The sequence below is a fragment of the Chiloscyllium plagiosum genome, chromosome 18, assembly GCF_004010195.1.
Source record: "Chiloscyllium plagiosum isolate BGI_BamShark_2017 chromosome 18, ASM401019v2, whole genome shotgun sequence".
NCBI lineage: Eukaryota > Metazoa > Chordata > Chondrichthyes > Orectolobiformes > Hemiscylliidae > Chiloscyllium > Chiloscyllium plagiosum.
Window position 1 is genome coordinate 14,130,186 of NC_057727.1, and position 22,807 is coordinate 14,152,992.

The 22,807-nt window shown below is 36.8% G+C and overlaps 1 protein-coding gene across 1 annotated transcript in view; it reads left to right on the top strand.

The window, feature by feature from the left end:
- Positions 1 to 15,963, top strand: part of spdl1 (spindle apparatus coiled-coil protein 1) — a 32,597-nt gene extending 16,634 nt beyond the window's left edge. The window contains exons 6-12 of the mRNA XM_043708626.1: positions 765 to 863; positions 1,226 to 1,336; positions 2,842 to 2,982; positions 3,558 to 3,661; positions 4,653 to 4,840; positions 7,607 to 7,970; positions 15,621 to 15,963. Of these exons, the coding sequence (XP_043564561.1) occupies positions 765 to 863; positions 1,226 to 1,336; positions 2,842 to 2,982; positions 3,558 to 3,661; positions 4,653 to 4,840; positions 7,607 to 7,970; positions 15,621 to 15,780 (1,167 nt within the window). The 3' untranslated portion in view covers positions 15,781 to 15,963. The remainder of the gene's footprint in view (positions 1 to 764; positions 864 to 1,225; positions 1,337 to 2,841; positions 2,983 to 3,557; positions 3,662 to 4,652; positions 4,841 to 7,606; positions 7,971 to 15,620) is intronic.
- The last annotated feature ends 6,844 nt before the right edge of the window (positions 15,964 to 22,807 follow it).

The following is a 22,807-nucleotide window of genomic DNA, read 5'->3' on the forward strand; positions in this document are numbered from 1 at the left end:
TTAAATATGTCACACTTTTCAGACCACCAGTTACCTGTTAAAAAGATCCCTTTATAGCTATTGAAGTATTTGTTTGAAGTATACATATTATTACAATATAGAGAATAATCCATAACTGTAGGAAGACAATTCTGAGAATGTTTGTTTCTTCTGAGCCAATCGAGCTGATTCTTCTGTATTGGAAATGCATTTTATTTAATAATCTTACAATATTTTCCCTATAGATTAAATCTTAAGTACTTCATACAGTTGAAATGCTCTGAAATCTGTCTTTCGCTCAAGGCCCCATTTGAGTTTTTTCGTAATATAGAAGCAGGTTTTGTATATGTTGAACCTGTGAACCATAAATTGTTTTGAATCATGTGAATGGATGCTTGTTTTTTTTTTTACAGCATACAAGTGATTTTACATTTTTTTTAAAATCTAGGAATTCATTCATATATAATACTGGAATGGCTAAGTTTGTTTCAGTAGACAGGAATTTGTTCATCTTCTACAAAATGACTAATAACAGTATTCTAAGACCTGATGCATTCTTTAAAGTATTCTTTTTTTTTCTTCAGAAATTAAAGATCCCTTTTATACATTGTAAGGTTATTGTCAGCTTTTGAAAGAGATATGACTTGGCCAAGCTGTAGAATTATTCTTCTTAATAACCTTGATTAATGTAGCTAAACTAGTGTGAAGTCTTGCATGTATAATTTATCATTGATTTCTGGGCAATACAGAATTTTTGTAGCTGATTTTAAACTTCTTAAATGCAGAAAGCACGAGTGGCTAACCAGGATCTCCAGATCCAGTTGGATCAGGCATTGCAAGAGGCTCGTGACCCCAACAGTAAAGGGAACTCGTTGTTTTCTGAGGTAGTGTATTTCAAATGTTTTCATATGTCTGATTGTGAACAGCTTTTTAACTATTTGTAAATGTTTCCTCCATATCAATCCGATGGTATAGACCCAAATAAAGAATCTTTACATACTGCAATAAAAGTTATGTTGGTTTTCTGAGAATGTATGCATAATCTCCTTCCAGGCTTCTACCAATTCTGCTCCACTCGGAATAGAATTGAAAACTCTTTGAAATACGTAGAAATAAATTGTACATATTTTTAACAATGTTAAATTAATTGAGCAAGCAGGCTGAACTGTGTGTTGCCCAGGCAATTGAAGTACAGATTATTTCAAAAAGATTTGAATTGAGCAATAGTTTTCTTTATTTGTTATAGGTTGAAGATCGTAGGGCAATGATGGAGCGACAGCTTATTGGATTGAGAGTCCAATACCAGTCGTTGCAGAAACAGCATGCGTTCTCCCGTCAACAACTTCACCGAATGAAGGTATGGCTTCCATAAGGCATTTCTGGAGCCTTCTGGCTTCCCTGTATCTGTTATGTATCATTATATATGTATGTTATAAATTAGAATAATAACCCTACAGTGTGGAAGCAGGCCATTTAGCCCATCAAGTCCCCAATGCACATTCAAAGAGTATGCAGCACCTACCCTATCCCTGTAACCCTGCATTTACCATTTGCCCTCCACCTGGCCTGCACATCCCTGGACACTATGGGGCAATTTAGCATGGCCAATCCATCTAACCAGTATGTCTTTGGACTGAGAGGAAACCGGAGCACCAGGAGGAAACACACGCAGACACTGAGAATGTGCATACTCCACACAAACAGCTGGAATGATATTGTGAGGCAGTGATGCTAATCTCTGAGGCACTATGCTGCCCCAAATTATATTATGTATATTGATTATTTTTAATTTTTATGTTTTATATCACCAGCTGAGTTTAGAGAAATGCTTTCTGAATTGTGGCTATAAGCTGGTGTGCTACAACTTGTATTTCTGCAGGTCATTCTGTTCCATGTTAGCAAGTATTACTTTTGTGAACACATCGTTCATGTGTTCGAGTCTGTCAGATGAAGAACAACATTCTGGAAAATTCTTTCTATCCTTACTAAATATAGAATTAAGATACTGTGGACTGCTACATCACTTTTTTTTAGGGAAAGCCTAAAAAATTAATTGCATCTCCAGCACTTTACTGCACAGTGGCAAGCCTATCCCAAGCTCTACTGGACAACCGCACCACTAAGAAAGCAGTGGTTGTTGGTGGTACTATATCATCTCAGACCTCCAAGGGTTTGCTCAATAAATAAACGGTGAGCAACAGTACTTCAGGATGCTTTAATTTGTTCATAAAAATACATTTTTTGCACTATTGGGTATAAGAATCATTCTCGTCCCTTCACACTATCCGCATAACTCCCTTTTCTTCTTGTGGCCACTGGGTTTTTTTTTTGTTTTACAGAAAGCCAAGTTGACTTTTAGAATATTATTTGAAAGACATTAAAAATCCTGAAATCCAGAGTGGTAATTGGAGTTTGTTCAGTTATGTTTTGAGCTATCTTCTTTAAAGAATTACTCAGTATTTTTTCTTGTGATTAAGTTTTATAGCTTGCATGCATGTCAATTTTAAGAGTCTTCCTAGCAGGTAGTCTTTGCTCAAATGCTATATTTTGTAATCAGTATAGTTGTCTTCTGCTATCTATCCTCTTCGGACCTTGATTTGGAGTACCAGGATATATGCAAGTGGCCCAAACCATTGTTGAGTGTTTATTTTCCAGAGCATTTCACTAGCTTCATGTCATTTTTTTTTTGTCTCATGTAAGTGTGATAGTCTTAAAGCTTCACACATCTCCAGTAGCATATATTTTGCTTTCAATCTTGGATTAATGTTCGAATAAGAATCTTAAGATGGCAACAATTGCAATAGATCCTGAAAAGCATAATGTCTCCCAAGCTTAATATGCTTCTAATATTTTTATTACTAGGTACAGATAGCCACAATGTTACAAATAAAGGGTTTGCAGTCTGACCCTGGACAACTTGAACGTTTGCAATCGATGCTTGCACAAAAGAACAATGAAATTCAAGCTCTCGTGGTCAAACTGCGACGTCTGGAGAAAATGGAGGTAAATAAAACTAAATCCTACATAGTGAATGAGCAGGCCTAAGCTCCTACTATCTTCTCGTTCTCCTGTAAGACAAACTAATGGTCAGAGGTTTCAAATGGGCAGCAAAAGTGCCAGTTGGGTGACAGGATGTCTGTACTCATTCACCATCCAACCTTCATAATAATTTAAAGGCAACATGTGATTAGAAGGTCAGCCAAGATGGTGTCGGCACGATGGGTAGTGTTCTGGCTTGCCAGGCCAGCATCGTTTTCTCCACATACATTTTCGTCTGTTTTCTTTTTCTTAATCCTTTCTCCTTTGAGGTATTAACAACCTTATTATCAAAATCATGGGACCAGAATATTTTCTTCCTTTCCCCAACTAGGAAAATTATTAGTTTGATCTATCCCCTGTGTTTTGCTAAAGTAGTTTTGGCTTTTGCTTTGAAACAAAGCACATATTGGCAGGGGTGGCTCAGTTGAAATTGGGAATTTCTAAGTCCATGTCCCATGACAATGGATATCCAAATTACACCACTTCAACGTCCTGTCAATTTGGTCTAGATTCATTTATTTTCTTTACTTTTCTTTCAGATGAATTACGATGCTGGGGATAATCCTAATGGAGTTGATATTTCAGATTTTGGAGATGGGCAATACTACGTTGAATTGCTAAAACTGCAAATTGACAATGCCAAGTATGTATCAGATTAAATTGTGCACAGTGGTTGCAAGTTTTGTAGCCAACAGACCAAGAAAGTAGTTTAATCAGAAACTAGCTTCAGCTTTGCGTATATTAATTTTCCTGGGATAAGGAAAATCTACGTTCGTGGAATGTAGATTTGTTATATCACTTTACCAGAGTCATACTCCGAATATGATGTCCACGCTACTCAAGTAAGGTCATTTGTTAAATAGATGGAAGATCTCTAATACTGCCTGCAGGGAAATTTATGTGCATTCTGTAAATGAATGTTGCTTTGACCAGAAGGACATTCTGGCAGCTATATTCCACACTCATGTCAAATCTCTTTCCTTGCACATTCACTCAGGAATTTAGTTACAAAGATACATCACAGATTCATGTGCTGATATCCTGTTTGATAGGCCATTATCTCTTTATAAGCCTCAATAATGAGTGCTGGCCAACCACCTATCATGGGTAATATCAAAGCTGGGCCTGGTCCTGTCCTCACTTGAAGATTGAACCAGTTTTATTTTGCACTGTTTCAATAGGTTCCTGTTTCTAGATGCAAGTTGAACAACAAAGGAAGATTAATGGCAGATTACTTGCCATAGTTCCTCCTTGTACTTAAAATGTATTCATCGTCAACACAAAAGGCTACCTTGGAGTCGGATGGTTGAATAGCAGTGTATTTATTTAAATGTTGAATTGTGTTTGAAAGAAAACTATATATCTATTACACATAATCGAACGTAACTCTTGTATCACTGTGCCATTTTGTGCAGGTTCTACCTATGTACTTCCAACTGTAATTCATTTTCTGAACACTTCCTTTTCCTCTACTATTTGCATGTCTCTGGTGTAACTGTTCACTTGAATTATTGGTAGGTTAGGAGTTGAAGTAAAAACATTTGAGGAGTAAGTATTTTATAAAATATGGTCTCTAAATTTATCATTTTTGAACAGGTCAGTGATATCATGATTATAATGTTACTTTACACTAGGAAAGAAAATAAGACTGTTAATGATGAGCTGTCCTTGCAACGCATGAAGGCTCTTGCAGAGAGTCAACGTGTCTTAGAAGTTGAACGTAAATTCTATGCCAATGAGAGACAACTGAAACAATATCAGAGTGAGAACATGAAACTTCGAATCAAACTGGATGAGTTGAGGCTCAAGTATGAACCTGAAGGTATCTGTGCCAACTTGTGATTCTTCTAAGATTTGAAAACCCAGCCATATTTGTTTATCCCAACTACCAGTATTTGTGTATTGTATGAGTTTTTTTAAAATTTATATTTGTCAGTGCCTCATCCTTCTGCATGGCTTGGCATAAATGTATTTTTCCAGACTAGTGGATGTGGGTGATCATCTGTTAAACATTGTTGACCTTAAATTTTCTGAACAGGTTCCATGCCAATTTCTGTAAGTTTGAAATTAGTAGTATCTTTGCTAAATATGTAACTTTGCAAGCTAATGGGAAAATTGTTTTGCTGCACATTGGAGAAGCACTTGCCTAGCACTCTCTGAACCAGCTTTGAAGATTTGAAGGTGACAAGTAATCATAGCTCCAATTTAAGAAATTATACATTACAACGCCTTGAATGTAAAGAATTCAACATTGTGTTAAATGTAATCCTTGTTTCCAGTAGGAGATTTTGTAGCATTTTAAGTGATGTGTCATATCCCTCTAGAACTATTTCTTTTAAAATGGTTGAGCAATGTCTTTTTTTTGTTTGTTTGCAGTTCCAGCTTGTGCTTTACTTGCAAGATATCATTCACTTATATACATGTTAATAAGTGAATGCTGAATTCTACGTTTGATTAGACTAAGTAAACTTAAGTGTGCTAGAAAACTGTAGCCAATGGCTATAACTTAAAAACACATGCAAAAAGATTTATTTGTTGTGACGTTGGGGAGTAAATGTAGATTGCATGTCAGTGTCACTATCTTATGGGGACATGGTCAGCTGAAACTTTCATCACTGTTTGTTTGGATTTTGTTAGTTGAGGGCAGAGCTCACTGAACATCTTGTTATGCAAGGCCTGTTTTCTCTGCAAGTACCACCGATTAGAAGGACGTTGCTCAAGTGACTGGGTAATTGGGTTTGCGTTGCAGAGCAAACGTATTACAACTAGTCTGTGGATGAGGGCAGCAATTCATTACAAATCCAAATGTGAACTGGCTCTCCTCTATTCAAGCCCTCCCCTTGGTTGCAATAAGGTTAATTTTTAAAATTGATCCCTTTCCTGATGGGTACCTTTTTCTTTCTAGCCTCAAATTTATTTATGCTTTAAAAGGAGCTAATTTAAAGGCTTTCTTGAACTAAAGAAATAGTGAGTTTATTAGATACTGAAGCATGAGAAAAGGTAATAAAACTCAACACCTGCACACAGGTTAGAAATGAGAAGCAAGTCTGAAAATTTAAAAAAAAAGAATAGAAGTCTTTGGTTTGCTTATGATGAGTAGATAATGAAATATTGCAGCCATTAAAGTGGGTGACTCTGGTAATGCTGAGTTTGAGAATTGAGCAGTTGTTTAGCGATTTCTTACTTCTGCTGTTAGCAGAAAGACATTCTCCAGTTTCTTTTAACAGGTAGCTCTGACCTGACTGCTCTTCAGTAAAAGAGTATTATTTGTTTCTCACCTGCGCACACTGGTTCTATTGGAAATTTCTCTTCTTAGCACACTTTTTTTTTTTTAGCCAGCTTCAAGCTAGCAGTCTAGCACACAGCCACTACAGGATGCTGTTGGTTTTTTGACCTCCTTTCCTGTGTATTCCTGGAAGGGTGAAACATGTTTTACTTTTCCCCAGAACTGCTATCCTATCAATTCAAAGTATATCCACAGTCTGGGACACAGTCCACAGGGCAGAGTTTCCTGCTGAGAGGAGTTAATCACTCATTGTCATCTCTGTAGCTGCAGAAGGTTTTTTGAATGGCTTCTGTCCCGTTTTTAAAATGTTGTTGTTTAAGTTTCTTTGACACTGTTTAGATATGACATCTTGTGACTCCTCTTGGGGCTCCTTGTAATCCATACTGAGACTGCTCAGACAACCATCAAATTTTACACTTTTAACAAATATTTGGCTTCTAAGTCTATTTTTTTTTTTGGAAAAGAAGCAAATGTTGCACTTAAATTCAGTATATTTGTAACTAATTTGGGATTGCAATGTCTTATGACGTGATCTAATAGTATAATTAGAATAAACTTGAAGCATTGAATAGTTGTTGCTTCTATATGATGGCCAGGCTTCAGGTGAGTAATATTTCCCATTAGAATCTTTTTGTTTTTAAAAATAATGATTTCTTAATTTTAAATTTAAAAGTTAAGTAAACAAAAATAGCAAGTAATCTAATTTTAATTCTTTAATTCTAGACCATACATTTGCCTCTATTCATCAAGACATGTTTTCTTACTTAAATTGACCACGTGATTCATCAGCTTTATACTGCTATAACCTTTGTAAGAAGTGAAATTTGAAGTAATATCTGCATTTATACAATTTGAGAGTAGGGGTGTAAATTTTTCAAAACTGTTATACCCCTATGGTCAGTGTACTGGTGGAGGATCAATGATCCACTAATTTTAATTTTCCTCATTTACATCCCCTGGTCATTTCTTTGGAAGTTGAACTGTTTATTGTGCTTTTTATAAAAAGTAATTTTAGGCATGATGGCTATGGATCATATTTTTATGCTGTGATCATTCTATGATTTCAAGTTAGTAAGACCAGTGAGAGTGATGGTTAACCGGTTTCCTCCCTTTGTGTTAAAACACACTTTCCCTAGTTTCTATAGATATTTAAAATGTGAAGCTGTTCGTTAAGTTGTGAACCAGACTGTCTGTCCCCACCCAAAATGTCCAGGGCTGTGTAGCAGTAACTACAAGGTTAATACACTAATTTCAACTGTTTATGTTTAACTTTAAAGTTCTGCTTGCAAAATTTGATTCTAGAAGTTAAGAACCGGCCATCAAATCGCAAGAAGGAGAAACTTCCATTTGAAGTACTTGAAGCTCAACCAGCATCAAACAAGGATCCTGCTGCTGAAGCCACTCTCTCGTCTGATAAAATATCTGATGCCAGAAGCAGACAGACTGATGCACTGCATAATGAGACTTTAGCTTCATGCTTTGAACCAGTCATTCAAGCAGTGCCAGCCTCGGCCAGTGAGGAACAAATTTCAGAACTGGAACCAGCTTGTAAACAGTCACCTTCTAAAGAAGGCAAGCGAATACGAATCTTGCAAGAAGTGAATGAGGTTCAAGTTTTGTCTGAACGGAGCCACAATGAAGTCGCTAGGCCATCACCCTCTCCAAGGTCAGTGCCTCGCTTTCAGCTTTTGCCCAGCATTCTGCACTGGCCTATTGCACTCCTTATTTACAGCATGAACTACGCTTTGTGCTTTGTTCTTGGTGTCTTTGGTTCTGTTTTCGCCACCTTCCCTGCCTTCCAAAAGTTTCGACACTCAAAATTGTGTAACAAGACTAGAGTTTTTTTAATGAAGAGGCAGACCTAGATAGCGTGCTGTTTTCTTAAAATCCTTGCTACAAACCTGCAGTACCATCAGTTTCGAATGCAAACTGTTTGGCTGGCACAGTCCAGAACACGCATTTATTCTGTTGGCTATAATTTTGAAAATAAATTGCTAATGCAGACTAATTTTATTTTCCATTCCATTTCCTTGTGTATGTGCTTAGCTTTTTTGCTTTGTATTCCTTTTGAAAGTGCTTGAAATGCTATAAATGTGGAAAGGATTGGACTGAAACCAGTGTCATATATAATTGTCCAGTTAATTTATTTATCTTTGTTCAAATTCATACATTTTATTCTGTCTTTATTTACTGCACTTTTCCAACTCAATGGTAAGTGTAGTGCAGATTTTGGTTAGCACTGATTTAAATTATATTTTGGCTTACTTTTCAATTTGTCTCCTCCTCTCCCTAGCGACCTTTTTACTGTTAAGTCTCCCTTCCGATTCCATAACCACTAAAGCAGCCATGTGATTTGTTCCAATCTTTTGCCAGTATAATTCTTGATCTAGCCAATGGATATGATATTTAATACCACTTGACAGCTTGTTGCAGTCGGGAGCTTACGGGAAGAAAGCTGTATTGCAGGAGTCTGTTCATTGCACTGATATGTCCTCCTTATGCTGTCTCACATTGTTATTTAAGGATTCTGCAGATCATAATTTGGGAATCATGTATCAGATTTCCCACTTAAATGATACTGTAATTTGAAGTTGCTTATTTTAAATTACTCGATAATTTTGAATTGTTAGAGCACTTGAAATTTAAATTTTTATTTTAAATTGCAGGGCATTTTTTTTTGCACAGTACAAAAGCAACTTTAAATTGTCCAGAGTAGACAAGCTTTGCATGCAGTCTGAGCCTGTCTATACCATAACTTCACTGATATTCAAAGAAAACCTTTGCAATGTGCACAGTTTTACTATTATTTTTGATATATTAACATGAGAATTTTGAATGTATTCTTTCTGCAATTGAAACCTTTCTGAAAACTGTTTTTGTCCTTTTTGTGTCTTTTCTCTTGTCTTAAACAACTTTAGATCCGTGCTGTCTCCAACGGGCTAAACTGGCTCTTCACAATATAGGTCATCTGATAAAAGACTGCTTCCTCAATATTTTTGCTCAATAACTAAAATACTGTGTCTGAGTCACTAGAAATTCTGTAACCTGATGTTTCTGATCTGTACTAGGACTGTAATTCACAGAAGTCCTGAGGATTTTATCAACCCCCACACCCCCAACCAAAGCGCACTTGTCTTTTCTGATCTTCCCTCTCCCACCCCTTCACATTCACCTCTGTCTAGCTCCCCACTCCTTTTGTTTCACCCTTTTTTTCCTACCTCAATTTGGATCTCCGGTTTAAAATTTTGGCTTTTTAAACCTTATCCTATACTGCGCTAAGAAGTTGCATGCAACTTGTAACGGACAATAAATGCAACATTTCTGATTTCCTGAGAACATTATCAAGGAAATTATTTGCTTTTGTAGCATTTTCTTAAGAAGCAGTTAGGAAACATGCTCTGAAGTGCGTATAGCTGCACTAGAAAAATTCTTCCTGTTGTTTAGCAATATGCATTTTCCACTGCCTTGCTGCTAATTACACTATGAACAGCTTATTGGCAGAAATATCCACAAATGGGGTTTCATTAGTTGTATAGATATGGTCTTCCCCAAAATAATTTAACACTATCTGCTATATCTTGTTTTATTTCTGTTGAAATTGTTATTTTGTACCCTAGTACTCTGGGTTATATGTATAAAGTTATAAAGAATAAAGCTATAACGCTCATTTCTAGGGAGCAGTTCGACAAATTCTAGAAAGGATATATTGCTTCCATCTATGTATTTAAAGTTTGTAATGAAGTTCAGCAGACTGAAGATGCTTATTCTCAAGCCTTTTGTGTTCAATTAAACTACTTCGTATTTCATAAAGTTTAGATTTTGGTTCTGTTTTGATAATTCTTAACCAGTATTAATAATTACACTGGCTACTATTTCTTAGTGCTGAATAACTGTACTTAGAGATCTGCATTTCAAAGGAAAGTTACTTGTGGCATTAGCACCTCCAAGTGGACAAAAAATGCATTTCTACTGGTTGTGTAAGCTTAAGCAGATTTTCACCATTCAACATTTAAAGACCAATCTATTGCAGATTGTGATTTATTTCAATGGAATGAGATATATTAGATCCTGGTTGTCATGCAGTTTGTAATGGGAATAAATTGAGATTTGAATCTTTTAGAGAACATCCTTCAGAATAAGTTGTAATACAATAAAGGTTGTTCGTTTTGCCAATAAGGGAACAGTATAAAACACTTTGCACGGCATTTTCAGAATTATGTAGAAGTTACCCACAAATAGCATGATTTACTCTCATATCAATTCATTAGAACCCAATCACTAGAAGCTGCCTGGTTGTCTTTCTAATTCTGAGTGTGGGTTGTGCCTATTAGGCACAAACAAAATCATGGAAGCACTGACTTTCCTAACTAATTAATTGAATATGGGTGAAGCGTTTTTTTTTTAAACTGAGGGAGCAAGATTACGTGCAATTTTATTATTCAATAGTGAAGGTTCAAAACTGGCTAAGACTGAGAACATTTTGAAGTGCTAACCATTCAAAATTCTACACAATGTTTTGTGCATATTTTCTTTTGCAAATTTTCAGTTACTGTAATTTCTAACCTTAATATAGTTTTTATTTTAAAAGTTTGTACAACAACATGACAAAATTACTAACTTTGGTTCTTAATAATTAAATGACTTTTCTCTTGAATGTGTCTTTCCCAAAAACCTGAGCTTGGACTTGATTGTTTTGTCTAATTCTTTTGAGTGAAGGGCAGGTATTGTACTCTAAGCATGTAAGCTAATGAGTTGTTTAGATGTTTTTCTTTAAATTTTAAAAAAACAAGATAATGAAATTGGAAAACCTTATATTGAAATAAAGGTTTTAATTATTTTTGTTTGTGTGAAAATCTGATCAGTTTTGATAACTTTGACTACAATTTGAAACCAAAATAGCTTCATAAAGCAAATTAAGCTGTGAGATGAAGTGGGACAAAGTGAATGAGGAATGTTTTCCTCCTTTCTAAAGTAGACTATAAATCTAAATCTCTGGTTGCATCTTGCAACCAAATATAACCTATACCTACCGTCCCCCAGTACTACCAAAGCAAAGATACAGTTCATGTCACTAAGCACCCACAGTCAAAGCCCAGGATTCGGTTTTCCCATATGAAGCTGAATACCAATTGCCTGTAGCCAATACCAGAATTCTATATTTAACTGCATTTCTTTTGTATAACATTACACCATTTGTTTTCAGCTTTGAAAGTGATAAAGGATTAAAGAAAAGAGTTTTTATTCTTATGTGGGGTGGCACAGTGGCTCAGTGGTTAGAGCTGCAGCCTCACAGCACCAGGGACCCAGGTTCAATTCCAGCCTCTGGCGACTGTCTGTGTGGCGTTTGCACATTCTCCCCATGTCTGCATGGGTTTCCTCCGAATGCTCCGGTTTCATCCCACAGTCCAAAGATGTGCAGGTTAGGTGAATTGGTCATGCTAAATTGCCCATAGTGTTAAGGACATTAGTCAGAGGGAAATGGATCTGGATGGGTTACTCTTCGGAGGGTCGGTGTGGACTTGTTGGACTGAAGGGCCTGTTTCCACACTGTAGGGAATCTAATCTAATCTAATCTTTTACTTTCATTCTTCAATTAATTACTATATTAATGGGCTTGATGTTACCATAATGGCATGAACATTCTCAATTATAGAAATGTAATTGTTGACCCATCAATTAACCTCAGGGGAAATTCATTAATGTTGTATAACCATAGATTGATTTTGAGGGCATTCATTTTTTACAGTTTGTGGAAATCTTTGTTGCAACATTGGGAATAAGTGTAAAGGTATAGCTTTCATGTTGGAACAGAGGAGTAATGAGAGAGCCAAAGGAGGGAGGGTTATTTAGATACGAGATGGTTGAATGAAATGCAGAGCAAATAGAAGTGAAAGGGATGAGGAATGAGGTATAAAGAATGGACTGTGGTACAGAATTGAAGAAACTCAAGAAAGCTAGGGAATGCAAGTGTGGAATTGGCAGAACACTTGATGACTAGTGAGGAAGCAATTGAAGCAGGTGGTAAAGGGACATGAAGGCAAAGTGTAGTGTAAGTGTTGAATGTTTGTGTAGAGAAGAATTGTAAACCATTTATATATTTTTCCTTGTCTATATCGTTGAGCAAAATAAATCAATATTGAAGCTTTATGAAGTAATTACAGTGTTAAGGATTGTAAAGTCACTAATGCACAAAGGTTAGTCTTCTAAAATTAAGCTTTATTGCAATGTAGAACAAACATTATACGGCAATGGACCTCAACTGTTTTTAGATATGAATATTGATGTAAAAGATGGAAAATTACATTTGTACAGTACCTGATGTCAAACCTTTTAAAGTACTTCATAAAATTACTTTTATAAACACATTGCCATGATGGTGGATGATTATTGAAATTTGAGTGCAAAACAATGTATTTGACCCACTTTGCTAGCTACTTGACAGCAGCTTCTGCTCTAATTGCTATATTTCTCCCTAATTGCCACTATTTATCCTTCAAATATTTCTCATTTCTTAAAATATCTAGGGAGTAAACACAGTTTACTTAACTAAACATATGGAGCACAAAAAACACTTGCTCAGTTACAGAAAGCAAAACTCGAATTGTCAACCCACCAAAGTGTTTTTTAAAAGAAAATCACATGAATTCTTAGTAAATTTGCATTGTGAAATCTTGCCATTAGTTTAAGTGGCTGTTCCTGATACTTAAAGCTGGCAAATAGGACTAAATTAATTTATGATATCTAATCGGCATATTTTTCTGTGCTGAACAACTCTCTATGATCAGCTCTTTCTGGATATCACATTGATGGCCAAATCATGTATATATTAATATTGCACCAAATAGCTGTTCTTGATCAACTTATTTAGAAACATTATTACACACCTCTGTAGTAGACAGGACTTGAATCCTGGTCTCCCAGCTCAAAGGCATGGATACATACACTGCATCACACTGTTTATTTTCTAGGATGCCATTTGATGTATTATTACCACATCCAATAAATGTCGTTCTATTATCTATATATTTTGCAGCATACTGATGCACTTACTTTTGCTGTAAGAGATTTGACGACTTGTGGTTAGACCACATAACCTGTATCATGCATTTACAAATGGGTGAAAGGTTTTGCCTTTAATGTTCTTCATTAACTATGCTCATTTGCTACTCCCAGATGTAGGAGTGTCAGAGTTGCTACTTCCATTAGTTTTGCCACCAGTGATCCAGGAGGGGAGAACAGTTTTCCAGGTGACAAATAGTTTGCTAAGAATGTTCCCCAAGTGCAAATACAGGCCTGGATTTCCAGTTTTGAATAAATGCCCTGCCACTGAACTGTTCATGGTTTAATGGCATTGCAGTAAGGCATGACACTGGTACAGTTCAATTCTTGTTACTATTAACTGAGTGCTAAGCGGTCCTTTTTGTTTCACTTTTTTTTTTTGTTGCTGGAGCAAATGCAGGATGTGTCCAGAGCAACAGCAAGCTTCAGATTAAAACAATCTGTTTGTTTTTTTTAAGAAAAGTTTCTACACTTTTCATGTGTAATTTAATTTAATGTTCAATTGTAAGCTCCATATTTGTGAATTTTTAAGAACTTGTTGGTTTAGTTATAAATGAAAGTTTTGTAGACTGCTGTAATTTCATGAAAAAAATCTACTTGAAAGACAAGGTTATATAGTTAAGATGCATGACTTCAAAATGCTGAGACATCCATTTGCTTTAACCGCATGCCAATCAGAATGCAATAATGTGTCTGTATTGGAGAGCGAGACAGAATCAACTCATATTTTAAACTTTCTATACGGCTATCATTTTAATGTCCTGTTTCAAAGATTGTGTGTCATTTATATGAGGAAATGTTATCACTGTTTTATTAAAAACCTATTTTGCTTTCAAAAGTCATAACATCCTACAATGAACTTTAATGTCACAGCATTAAGTTGGTTTGTGCATCATCACAGAAAGTGCTGACCCAGATAATGGAGTGGAGTGAGTGTATTGTCTATATGCATATGTTGCTACTTTATTATACTGTTGCCTTTTTTAAACTCAAGATCTTTTTCCTTTGAGCTAAACTAACCAGTTCAAATATGTTTTGCACATGTACTTTTGATATCTATAGTATAATATTTCACTGTAAACTGTCAGTGATTTTCTTATTAGAAAGTCTTAAACTTGCTCTCAGATTGTTTTTAAAAATTGTGTTGATAAATTGTTTACCCAGAGAAGAGGGAGAAACTTAACACAATAATAAAATTCTAGGAGAAAGTGAGGACTGCAGATGCTGGGGATCAGTCGAGAATGTAGTGCTGGAAAAGCACAGCAGGTCAGGCAGCATCAGAGGAGCAGGAGAATCGATGTTTTGGGCATAAGCCCTTCATCAGGAATGAGGCAGAATAAAATTCTGTAGTTATTTTCAACGTTGAGTCATTTATATACTGTGGATGGTAGAGTCAATACATAGAAAATATCGTGTAGTTTCCCTAGAAAGTGATTTTGCTTCAAAATAGAGGCCTGAAAAATAGGCTCTATTTTATTTAGAAAAGATATTATGGAGTATTTTGAAAGATCTATTTAAAACTGAGCATGTGGAACTTAATAGAAGCAATTCTGAGGGGTCTACAGTGAAGAATGTGGATATAAATTCAAATGTAAAAGATTTAAGGCAGTGAAAATTTATTTTTATGTAAAGAGTAATGAGGCAGTAGTAAACAAGCAAAGTTGATATTTGAAGCAAGGACCATTCAGCGTTTAACAGCAGGTATGATAGGTTGAAGGAAAATTGGGTAAAATGATTTGGGAATGTGACCAGTGAATGAAGATGACTGCTGGTGTGGAGAATAAATATCAATTTAGACTAGTCAGCATGTTTTGGGCTGCAGTTTCTTCTGTGACTTTATAATGTCCTCGCTCTGTTTAGTGCTTTGATTGTAGGGCTAGATTACAATCTTGTTCCTGGTTGAATCATGAAATGACAGCAGATCTACAAAATGGGATTGTTTTTCTGAATCATTGTACTGTGTCTTGTGTACAGTGAGTAATTTCGCAGAGGTTGGCATTTAAAAACCTTTGTGTACTGGTTCAGAGGTTTATCAAGTATTTTTTCTAACTTGTACCTTTTTTAAATTTCTCAATCTAAAAAATTACAACAATCCTAATATAAATTTAGTCTCAAGTTAGAAAGTTTTAAGGCCAAAACTGTATAATGAACGTGTTCCTGTTGTCTATTTCTGAATTGCTACTGGATAAATCTCTGAATTTGGCTCCTGTATCATGTTTAATCCCATAATATGGAAGATTGTTTGAATACTCTGTAGGGTATCCAAGAATGATGTGAAGCTAGAAAAGCCAGATGAGGAAGAAATTGATGAAGCAGAAGAGCTGAAACAGAAGAAAAGAGTTAAGCGTCCAAAGTTGCACCCAATCATCCATGTGTCATCTCAGCCCACCGTTGAATCTCAGTGTGCCCAACAGTAAACAGAATATTCTTCTGGTATTGAATACATAAGTGCTCTATTCAAGATAAGTCTGGGAGAGTATGTAAGCACATTGTACAACTTAATGAGCTGGCTCTTTGGAACTTGCAAATCATTTGTGCATTAGGCACTTTAAATTAAACTTAATGTACATCTCTGTGCTATTGCTGATCGGAGATGCTAGTATGACACATTTTGGTAGTGTGTTGAATTTTGTGTTCAACAGGTGCCTTTCTGCATACAGGAGCTTGCATTTCAACTCCTCTAACTGTGAATGAAGATAAGCATAGGAACAAAAACGAAATACAACTTTATAAAAGGAATTACAGATTCTCTTTTGCTGGATAGCGTGATTTTGGGAGTAACTCCATGATTTGCTAGGTCCCATAAAACATAATCAGGCCTCTTAAAATGTGGTAACCTAGTTTTTTTCCTTCACTATTAACAACTTCAAATTAACTAATTTCAAATTGAATGAGAAATTCAAATGTTCCTGTTTTTCTGAAACTCCAATCTCTTCACCCCTCTGACAGCGAAGTCTCAAAATAACCTCTGACCTATAACTAACTGTATTGTTCTCTATTAAGTAAGCCACTTGATTGGATTCTCTGGCTTTCAAAAGATTTTGTTTTGCCTTTTAAAATATATAATCCATATTTACATGTTTCTGGGTGTTAGGAAGTACAACCAAGTGTTGTATGGACCACCATATTATGTCTGCTGCATTTATTGGAAACTCTTGATGTACAAACAATGCCAAGGTATGTAACAAGTTACTCTGAACTGCAGTGACATTTTTTGGGGGTGGGGAGGGTGGAGTTGTACTCTAAGTGCATATGAACTAAGATTCAAAACCCATGCCCCCTGCTAATAACAGCAAAAACTGTATTTTTCTAGACTATATAATGAGAAGCTTCGCAATCAGATTTGGTACGTTTTCATTTGACAACTGGGAAAATAATGCTAACCCTGAAAAATGTATTCTGACTTGGCTCAAACCTGGACCTGGGAACTGGTACCTGTGTATTCATCTTGATGATCAGATGGGGTAGTAGAGAAAGGGTGTTAGTATCCTATTTGGTATCTTGAATTCTTACCTTTTTATCAATAACAGTTTGCAGAGTGCCGAGGTTGAACTTGTTCTGTGGTTAAACACATGGTATAGGTAACTTTGTTTTAGTATTGTTGTGCATCTTTCATGGACATTCTTTGCCTATTATCCATTGCTCGTCTAAGCAAGGAATAATTTGCTGGGCGATTAAAATCATCTTGGTTATAGAGCACAAACAGATAACAACAGCTCTGTGTTTGCAAATGGTTTGACATCCTTTAGTAAAGTACATTAAAAATTTGTAACCTTTTTTGTTTGTCTTTGCATTATTCACTGCCTCGAGAGGTATGAATTTTTATCTTTGTTCTTGTTTTTGGTCCCCATGATCTCTCTTAGTTTAAACTGTTACTTGAGATTTGTATATTGATGGCTTACCCATGTATTTTAATCAGTATGAAAATGGAAATAAAACTTGAAATCTGATCCCATTTTATTCTTCTGAATTTTTTTTATGGGAGTGATGGCTAACATTCTTTATCTTTCCATTAAATAACATTGAGAGAAAAAATTTTCATTTTTGAGATAGTCTTATTCCTTTTATACCTTTTATGACCTGTGCAGACTGCACTTTCTAGTTTTTCTTGACTGAGAAAGGTTAGATTAGATGAGATTAGATTAGATTCCCTACAGTGTCAGGGTATTTTCTAGATGGTGTGGGTTCAATTGCCTAGATCTTTAAAACATCATGAACAAGTACAGAAAATAATCAAGAAAACTAATGGAATTCTAACCTTTATATCCAGAGGAGTGTAGGGATGCAGAAGTTATGCAAAGCCCTGATTAGACCCCACTTGGAGTACTCTGAGCAGATATGCACACCACACCTTGGGAAGGATAGGTGGATCTTGGAGGGAGGTTTACAAGAATGATACCTAGACATCAGGGATTATGTTATGAGCCGAGATTACACAAATTAGGCCTGTTTTCTCTAGAGTTGGAAGGTTAGGGGGCAATCTGATCAAAGCCTTCAAGATATTAACAGGAAAAGATAGGGTATTTAAAGGTAAACCATTTCCACAGGTTGGGGATTCTAGAACTAGGAGCATGGTCAGAGAATTGGGGCCAGATCACTGAGGAGAGATGTGAGGAGCATTTCGACACAAAGGATGGTCGATGCTTGGAATGCTCTTTCACAAACCGTGTAGGATCAGTTGTTAATGTTGAATCTGCGATAAAAATGTTTTGTTAAACAGAAGTGTTAAGGGATATGGGCCAAAGGCAAATGTATGGAGAAAGACCACAGATCAACCATTATCTCAGTGAATGGCAGAAAAGGCTTGAGGGGCCAAATGGTCTACTGCTGTTCTTGTGTATTATGCATATGTTTTTTTTTTAAAAAATGCTTGGACCTGGCAATTACCTCCAGTACAAGAAAATACTGTTTTTGTTTTCAAAATGCAGGAGGTCCATGCTTTCACTTTTACTAATATTGGATTCATCTGATGTTCACCTAAAGCTGAACTATTTACTGTAACTATAAACAAGCAACCCCTAAGTTTGGGTTGTATCAGATGTGACCATTTATGGCTGGAGGATGCGTGTTGAGGATTTTGGGTCATATTGACAGTGGTGGTGGAAATTCAAAGTTATAGAAGTAACGTTAAAACATATTTGCTAATCTGCTAAAGCCCTACTTGGAAGGTGGTGGTGGAAAAGTACAGCAGGTGAGGCAGCCTCCGAGGAGCAGGAGAGCTCCGGCCCGAAACAGATTTTCCTGCTCCTCGGTTGCTGCCTGACTTGCTGCACTTTTCCAGCAACACAGTCAACTCTGATCTCCAGCATCTGCCGACCTTACTTTCTCCTACTTGGAAGGTGTTGGGTGGAGCCACTTCAGTCACACTCATACATGCACGCACGCGCGCACACAAACTATTTTCCAAAAGTGTTTGTTTGAGGGGAATAAAGAACAGGTTCCTGTACCATCATGGGCAACAAATGAGAATAAATATGACACATATGCTGTGTAAAACTGATGAGCAAATGGCATCTCCTGGTGCTGTTGTAAACTCTGTATGCAAAATACTGGGGACTTGCATAGTACCCCTGCATTTGTGTTGATGAAATGCCAAGACCATTACCCAATTTTAAACTATTTTAGGTTATCATTGTCTTCAAAATATAAAATAACTAATTCTAAAACAAAGAACTACAGGTGCTGGAGATCTGGAACCAGCAAAAACAGAAATTGCTGGAGAAACTCCACATTTGTGAAGTGAAAATGTTAACGTTTCATGTCTAGTGACTTCAGATAGCAGTAGGAAAGAAGTTGTGTTTATGCTGATGAGTGGTGGGGGTGAAAAGGAATGAGTGGATAGGAGGAGCAGGAGCTCAAAGAAAAAGGTAGTGGAGAGAAAGAAGTACAGGCAGACCAAGGCCAAACTCCAGAAGCAAAAACCGATGTGATAATAGTGAACAAGAGGATAGGTTAAAGTGGAAATCTTGTTGGAGCAAGGAACAGAATTTCTATAAGATGGGCATACTTGGGAAGGATGAGGTAGTGAATTAAACATTTAATAAAACAAGTTACTGAGGATGCCGGAGATCTGAAAAATAATAACAAAATGCTGAAGACATTCAGCAGGTCTGGCAGCATCTGTGGGTGGGAGAAAAAAGACTATCTTTAAAGTTCACCCCTTTGGAACATATTTTGTTCTGCTGAGCTGCATAAGACAGGAAGGAGTATCTAATTTTGATGCTGGCTTTTGTCCAGTTTATCCCATTTGATCAGTTGCGCATAAAAGGTCTTCATTCATGTCAATCAGATATAGAGGAAAACATACTTCTGAGTTTCAAATTCTGACCACTAGATGGTACAAGAGTCCTGCTGGTCTGAGGTAGATGAATTTAAAATCTAAAGTTGTCACAGGTCGTGTTTAACAACATAGCTACGAAAGATAAATTTGGGTATTTTGGTTTGTGATCAAAACCATTGACTTTCACTGTGACCCTACAAGTTTGGACATCTGTTCAGGGAAGGAATGAGCCTGGCAGGTTGGCACCGTTTTACTTGGTATCATTTCAACAACAAACCCTTGTCCTGTGGACCATGATCCAGGAGAAATCATGTACTTCAAATCAAGAGATGAACTGTGCTACACATTTCAACTGTAGAATAAATCCTCTTGCTGCTAAACTAGTTGTAAATTCCAACAATAATTATGTTGACAGGGATTTGCATTTTTTTAAAAACTGTACTTATAGAGTCAGATGTAGTGTGGAAATAGACCCTTTGGTCCAACCCGTCCAAGCTGACCAGATATCCCACCCCCATCTAGTCCCACCTGCCAGCACCCAGCCCATATCCCTCTAAACCCTTCCTATTCATATACCCATCCAGATGCCTTTTAAATGTTGCAATTGTACCAGCTTCCATCACTTCCTCCTATCCCATTCTAGTAATGTGCTAGAAATTATTTTTAATGAACTTAACGTTTGGAAAATCTATATTCTAATTCCTGATTAATGTCACCTTTTATCAAGGATATAAAGCAACCATCTCTTTAGCACCATTTTGTGGAGATAGGGAAATAACCATTAGCTGAACGCCGATTGCCTTAACCCGATGGATCAATGTTTCACATCCAGTATTTCCAGGGCATGATACCATGGTGAATAAGTGAAGGATGCAATGACTTACTGGAACTAGTGAATTCATTCAGAAGTCATGAGATTTCTGTCAGTGCCCAGAACACACACAATCCATTTACAGAGTTGCACAGCAGGACTGGTATGTCATTGCTTTTAAGCCATGTTTGTGGTATCTTACTAGATTCATTCAGCATCAGTCCCAATCTGACAAGTAATATTTATTTTAAAGTTGACCTCTTTTGCTATTGTAATGTTTGAGCATGTGTTTTAGCAATGATAGTGATCCTTTGGTGAGTGTGTTTAAATATATCTCTTCATTTGGTTTCTAATGCCAGACTGAGTGTTTTACATGCTGTACTCTTTCGTGTTCGGATTCCAATTGCTGCCTGCAATTTCAGAGATGTCCCACCTGGTTTGTCAGATGCATTTTGTTTTGTTCCTAGTGTTCAGTGTCATCTCTAGCTGCTCCAGGGTACATGGCTCACTTAATCATTATCACTGTTCAAATGTAGTAGGTAATACAGTGTGCACTTCATACTAGTGATTCATTCTGCAATAACGCTGTCCTGTCACAGCACTGAGAACTGGCCATGCTTCTTCCTAGTGAAATTAAACTGGAAAGTCTATCACCTTTCAGCACTAATCAGGTGGTGACAGAACAGTATAAAGTTAGCAGTTTTTCTTGCCCTCTTTCCGTGGGATATAATGCATGCATTTTTTTAATTGTAAATTTCTCCATTTTTTTTAACCTTCTAGTTCTAGTCTGCTTCATGTACTCACCATTGAGGTGACATCAAAATAAGAGAAGCAAGATTCTTTTTATTGTGTAAATTTACAAATTAAAAGCATCCTCTCAAACTTGCTCCACCATTCATTAAGATCATTGGTGATCTATTTCAAACTCCACATTCTCATCTATTCCAAATTAACCTTTTGATTCCATTGCCTAAGAAGCATTTAACCTTTCTCTGCTTTCAAAACATTCCATGACCCTGCTTCTACTGCTGCCTTAGGCAGAGTTCCAAAGTTGCTTTTATGAAACTCAAGAAATATCTCGTCTCTTGTCCTGAAAGGGTGACCCTAAATTTTAAAACAATTGTTCTGGAGTCACCCATCAATACCACTTCCACCTTGTCAATGTGGTTCAGGTCTCCTCTGATGAGGACGGCAATTCTCCTGACATTGGATAGAAGATTATTCACAGACAGCAAGAAGCCAGTACAGTGGTATAATAAGGCAGACAGGCCTGTTAAAAACCTAATTGCAAATTCATTCTATGATGATTGAGTCATCATTAGTCTTTGGAGCACTGTTGGCTGAGAAGCTACTGCTTCCTCTTTAGGATGTGGATCATTGATTAAGATTTGCAGTCAAATTCTTAAATTACAATGTGCTGGTGCTGTGATCACTCAGTCATCAAAATGTGTGGACAAAATAATTTGTGCACCTATACCTGCACCACAGTATGTACGCTGTGACATATCTCCTGGGCGGAAGAAGGATTATGGGCCTTAAGCAAAGTGGAGGCAGATCCTTCCTGTGATGAAATCCATTTCTGTTGGATTTAATTCTGCTGGGGAACCAAGCAAAGTGAGTTGCAAAGTTCAGATTATACTGAGTCACAAGAGTTTCCAAATGGCAGCTTCAATTCTGTTCAGCAATAGGAGCTTGTTACCAAGTGCTCAATAATTCACTCGGGACAGTTTGGAGTTATTGAAGAGTTCAAGAGTTATTAGCTGTAAATGAACATGCATGAGAGAGAAAGAGACAAAAGCAGACCCCATGTTACGAGTGCCACAATTAACGGCATTACTGGGAAACCCGCTGAACCACATAAATTCTGTGCAGGAAACTCATTGAGGAAATGAAAGCAGTTTGAAGGCCCTGTGGTGTTAGAACTCAGGAGAATATTCTAGGAATTAGTAGGCTTCCAAGTATTTGAGGCAGGACAGAAGTTGTCCTGGGAAGCTAAGAAAGCGCAGTGGTTAGCACTGCTGCCTCATAGCACCAGCAAGCCGAGTTAACTTCTAGCCTTGGGTGAATGTCTGCATGGAGTTTGCATGTTCTCTGTGTCTGCATGGTCAGGTGCTCTAGTTTTATCCCAGAAGTGCATGTCAGGGAGATGATGGCCTGTTAATCCAGGACCCAGATTCAAATCCTGCCGTGGCAGGTGGTGGGATTTAAATTCAATAAAGGTCTAGAATTAAGAGTCTGATGACTGTTGTCGATTGTTAGAAAGACCCATCTACTTCACTAATATCCTTCAAGGAAGCCAATTGCCATCCTTACCTAGTCTGGCCAGCATATGACTCCAGACTCTCAACAATGT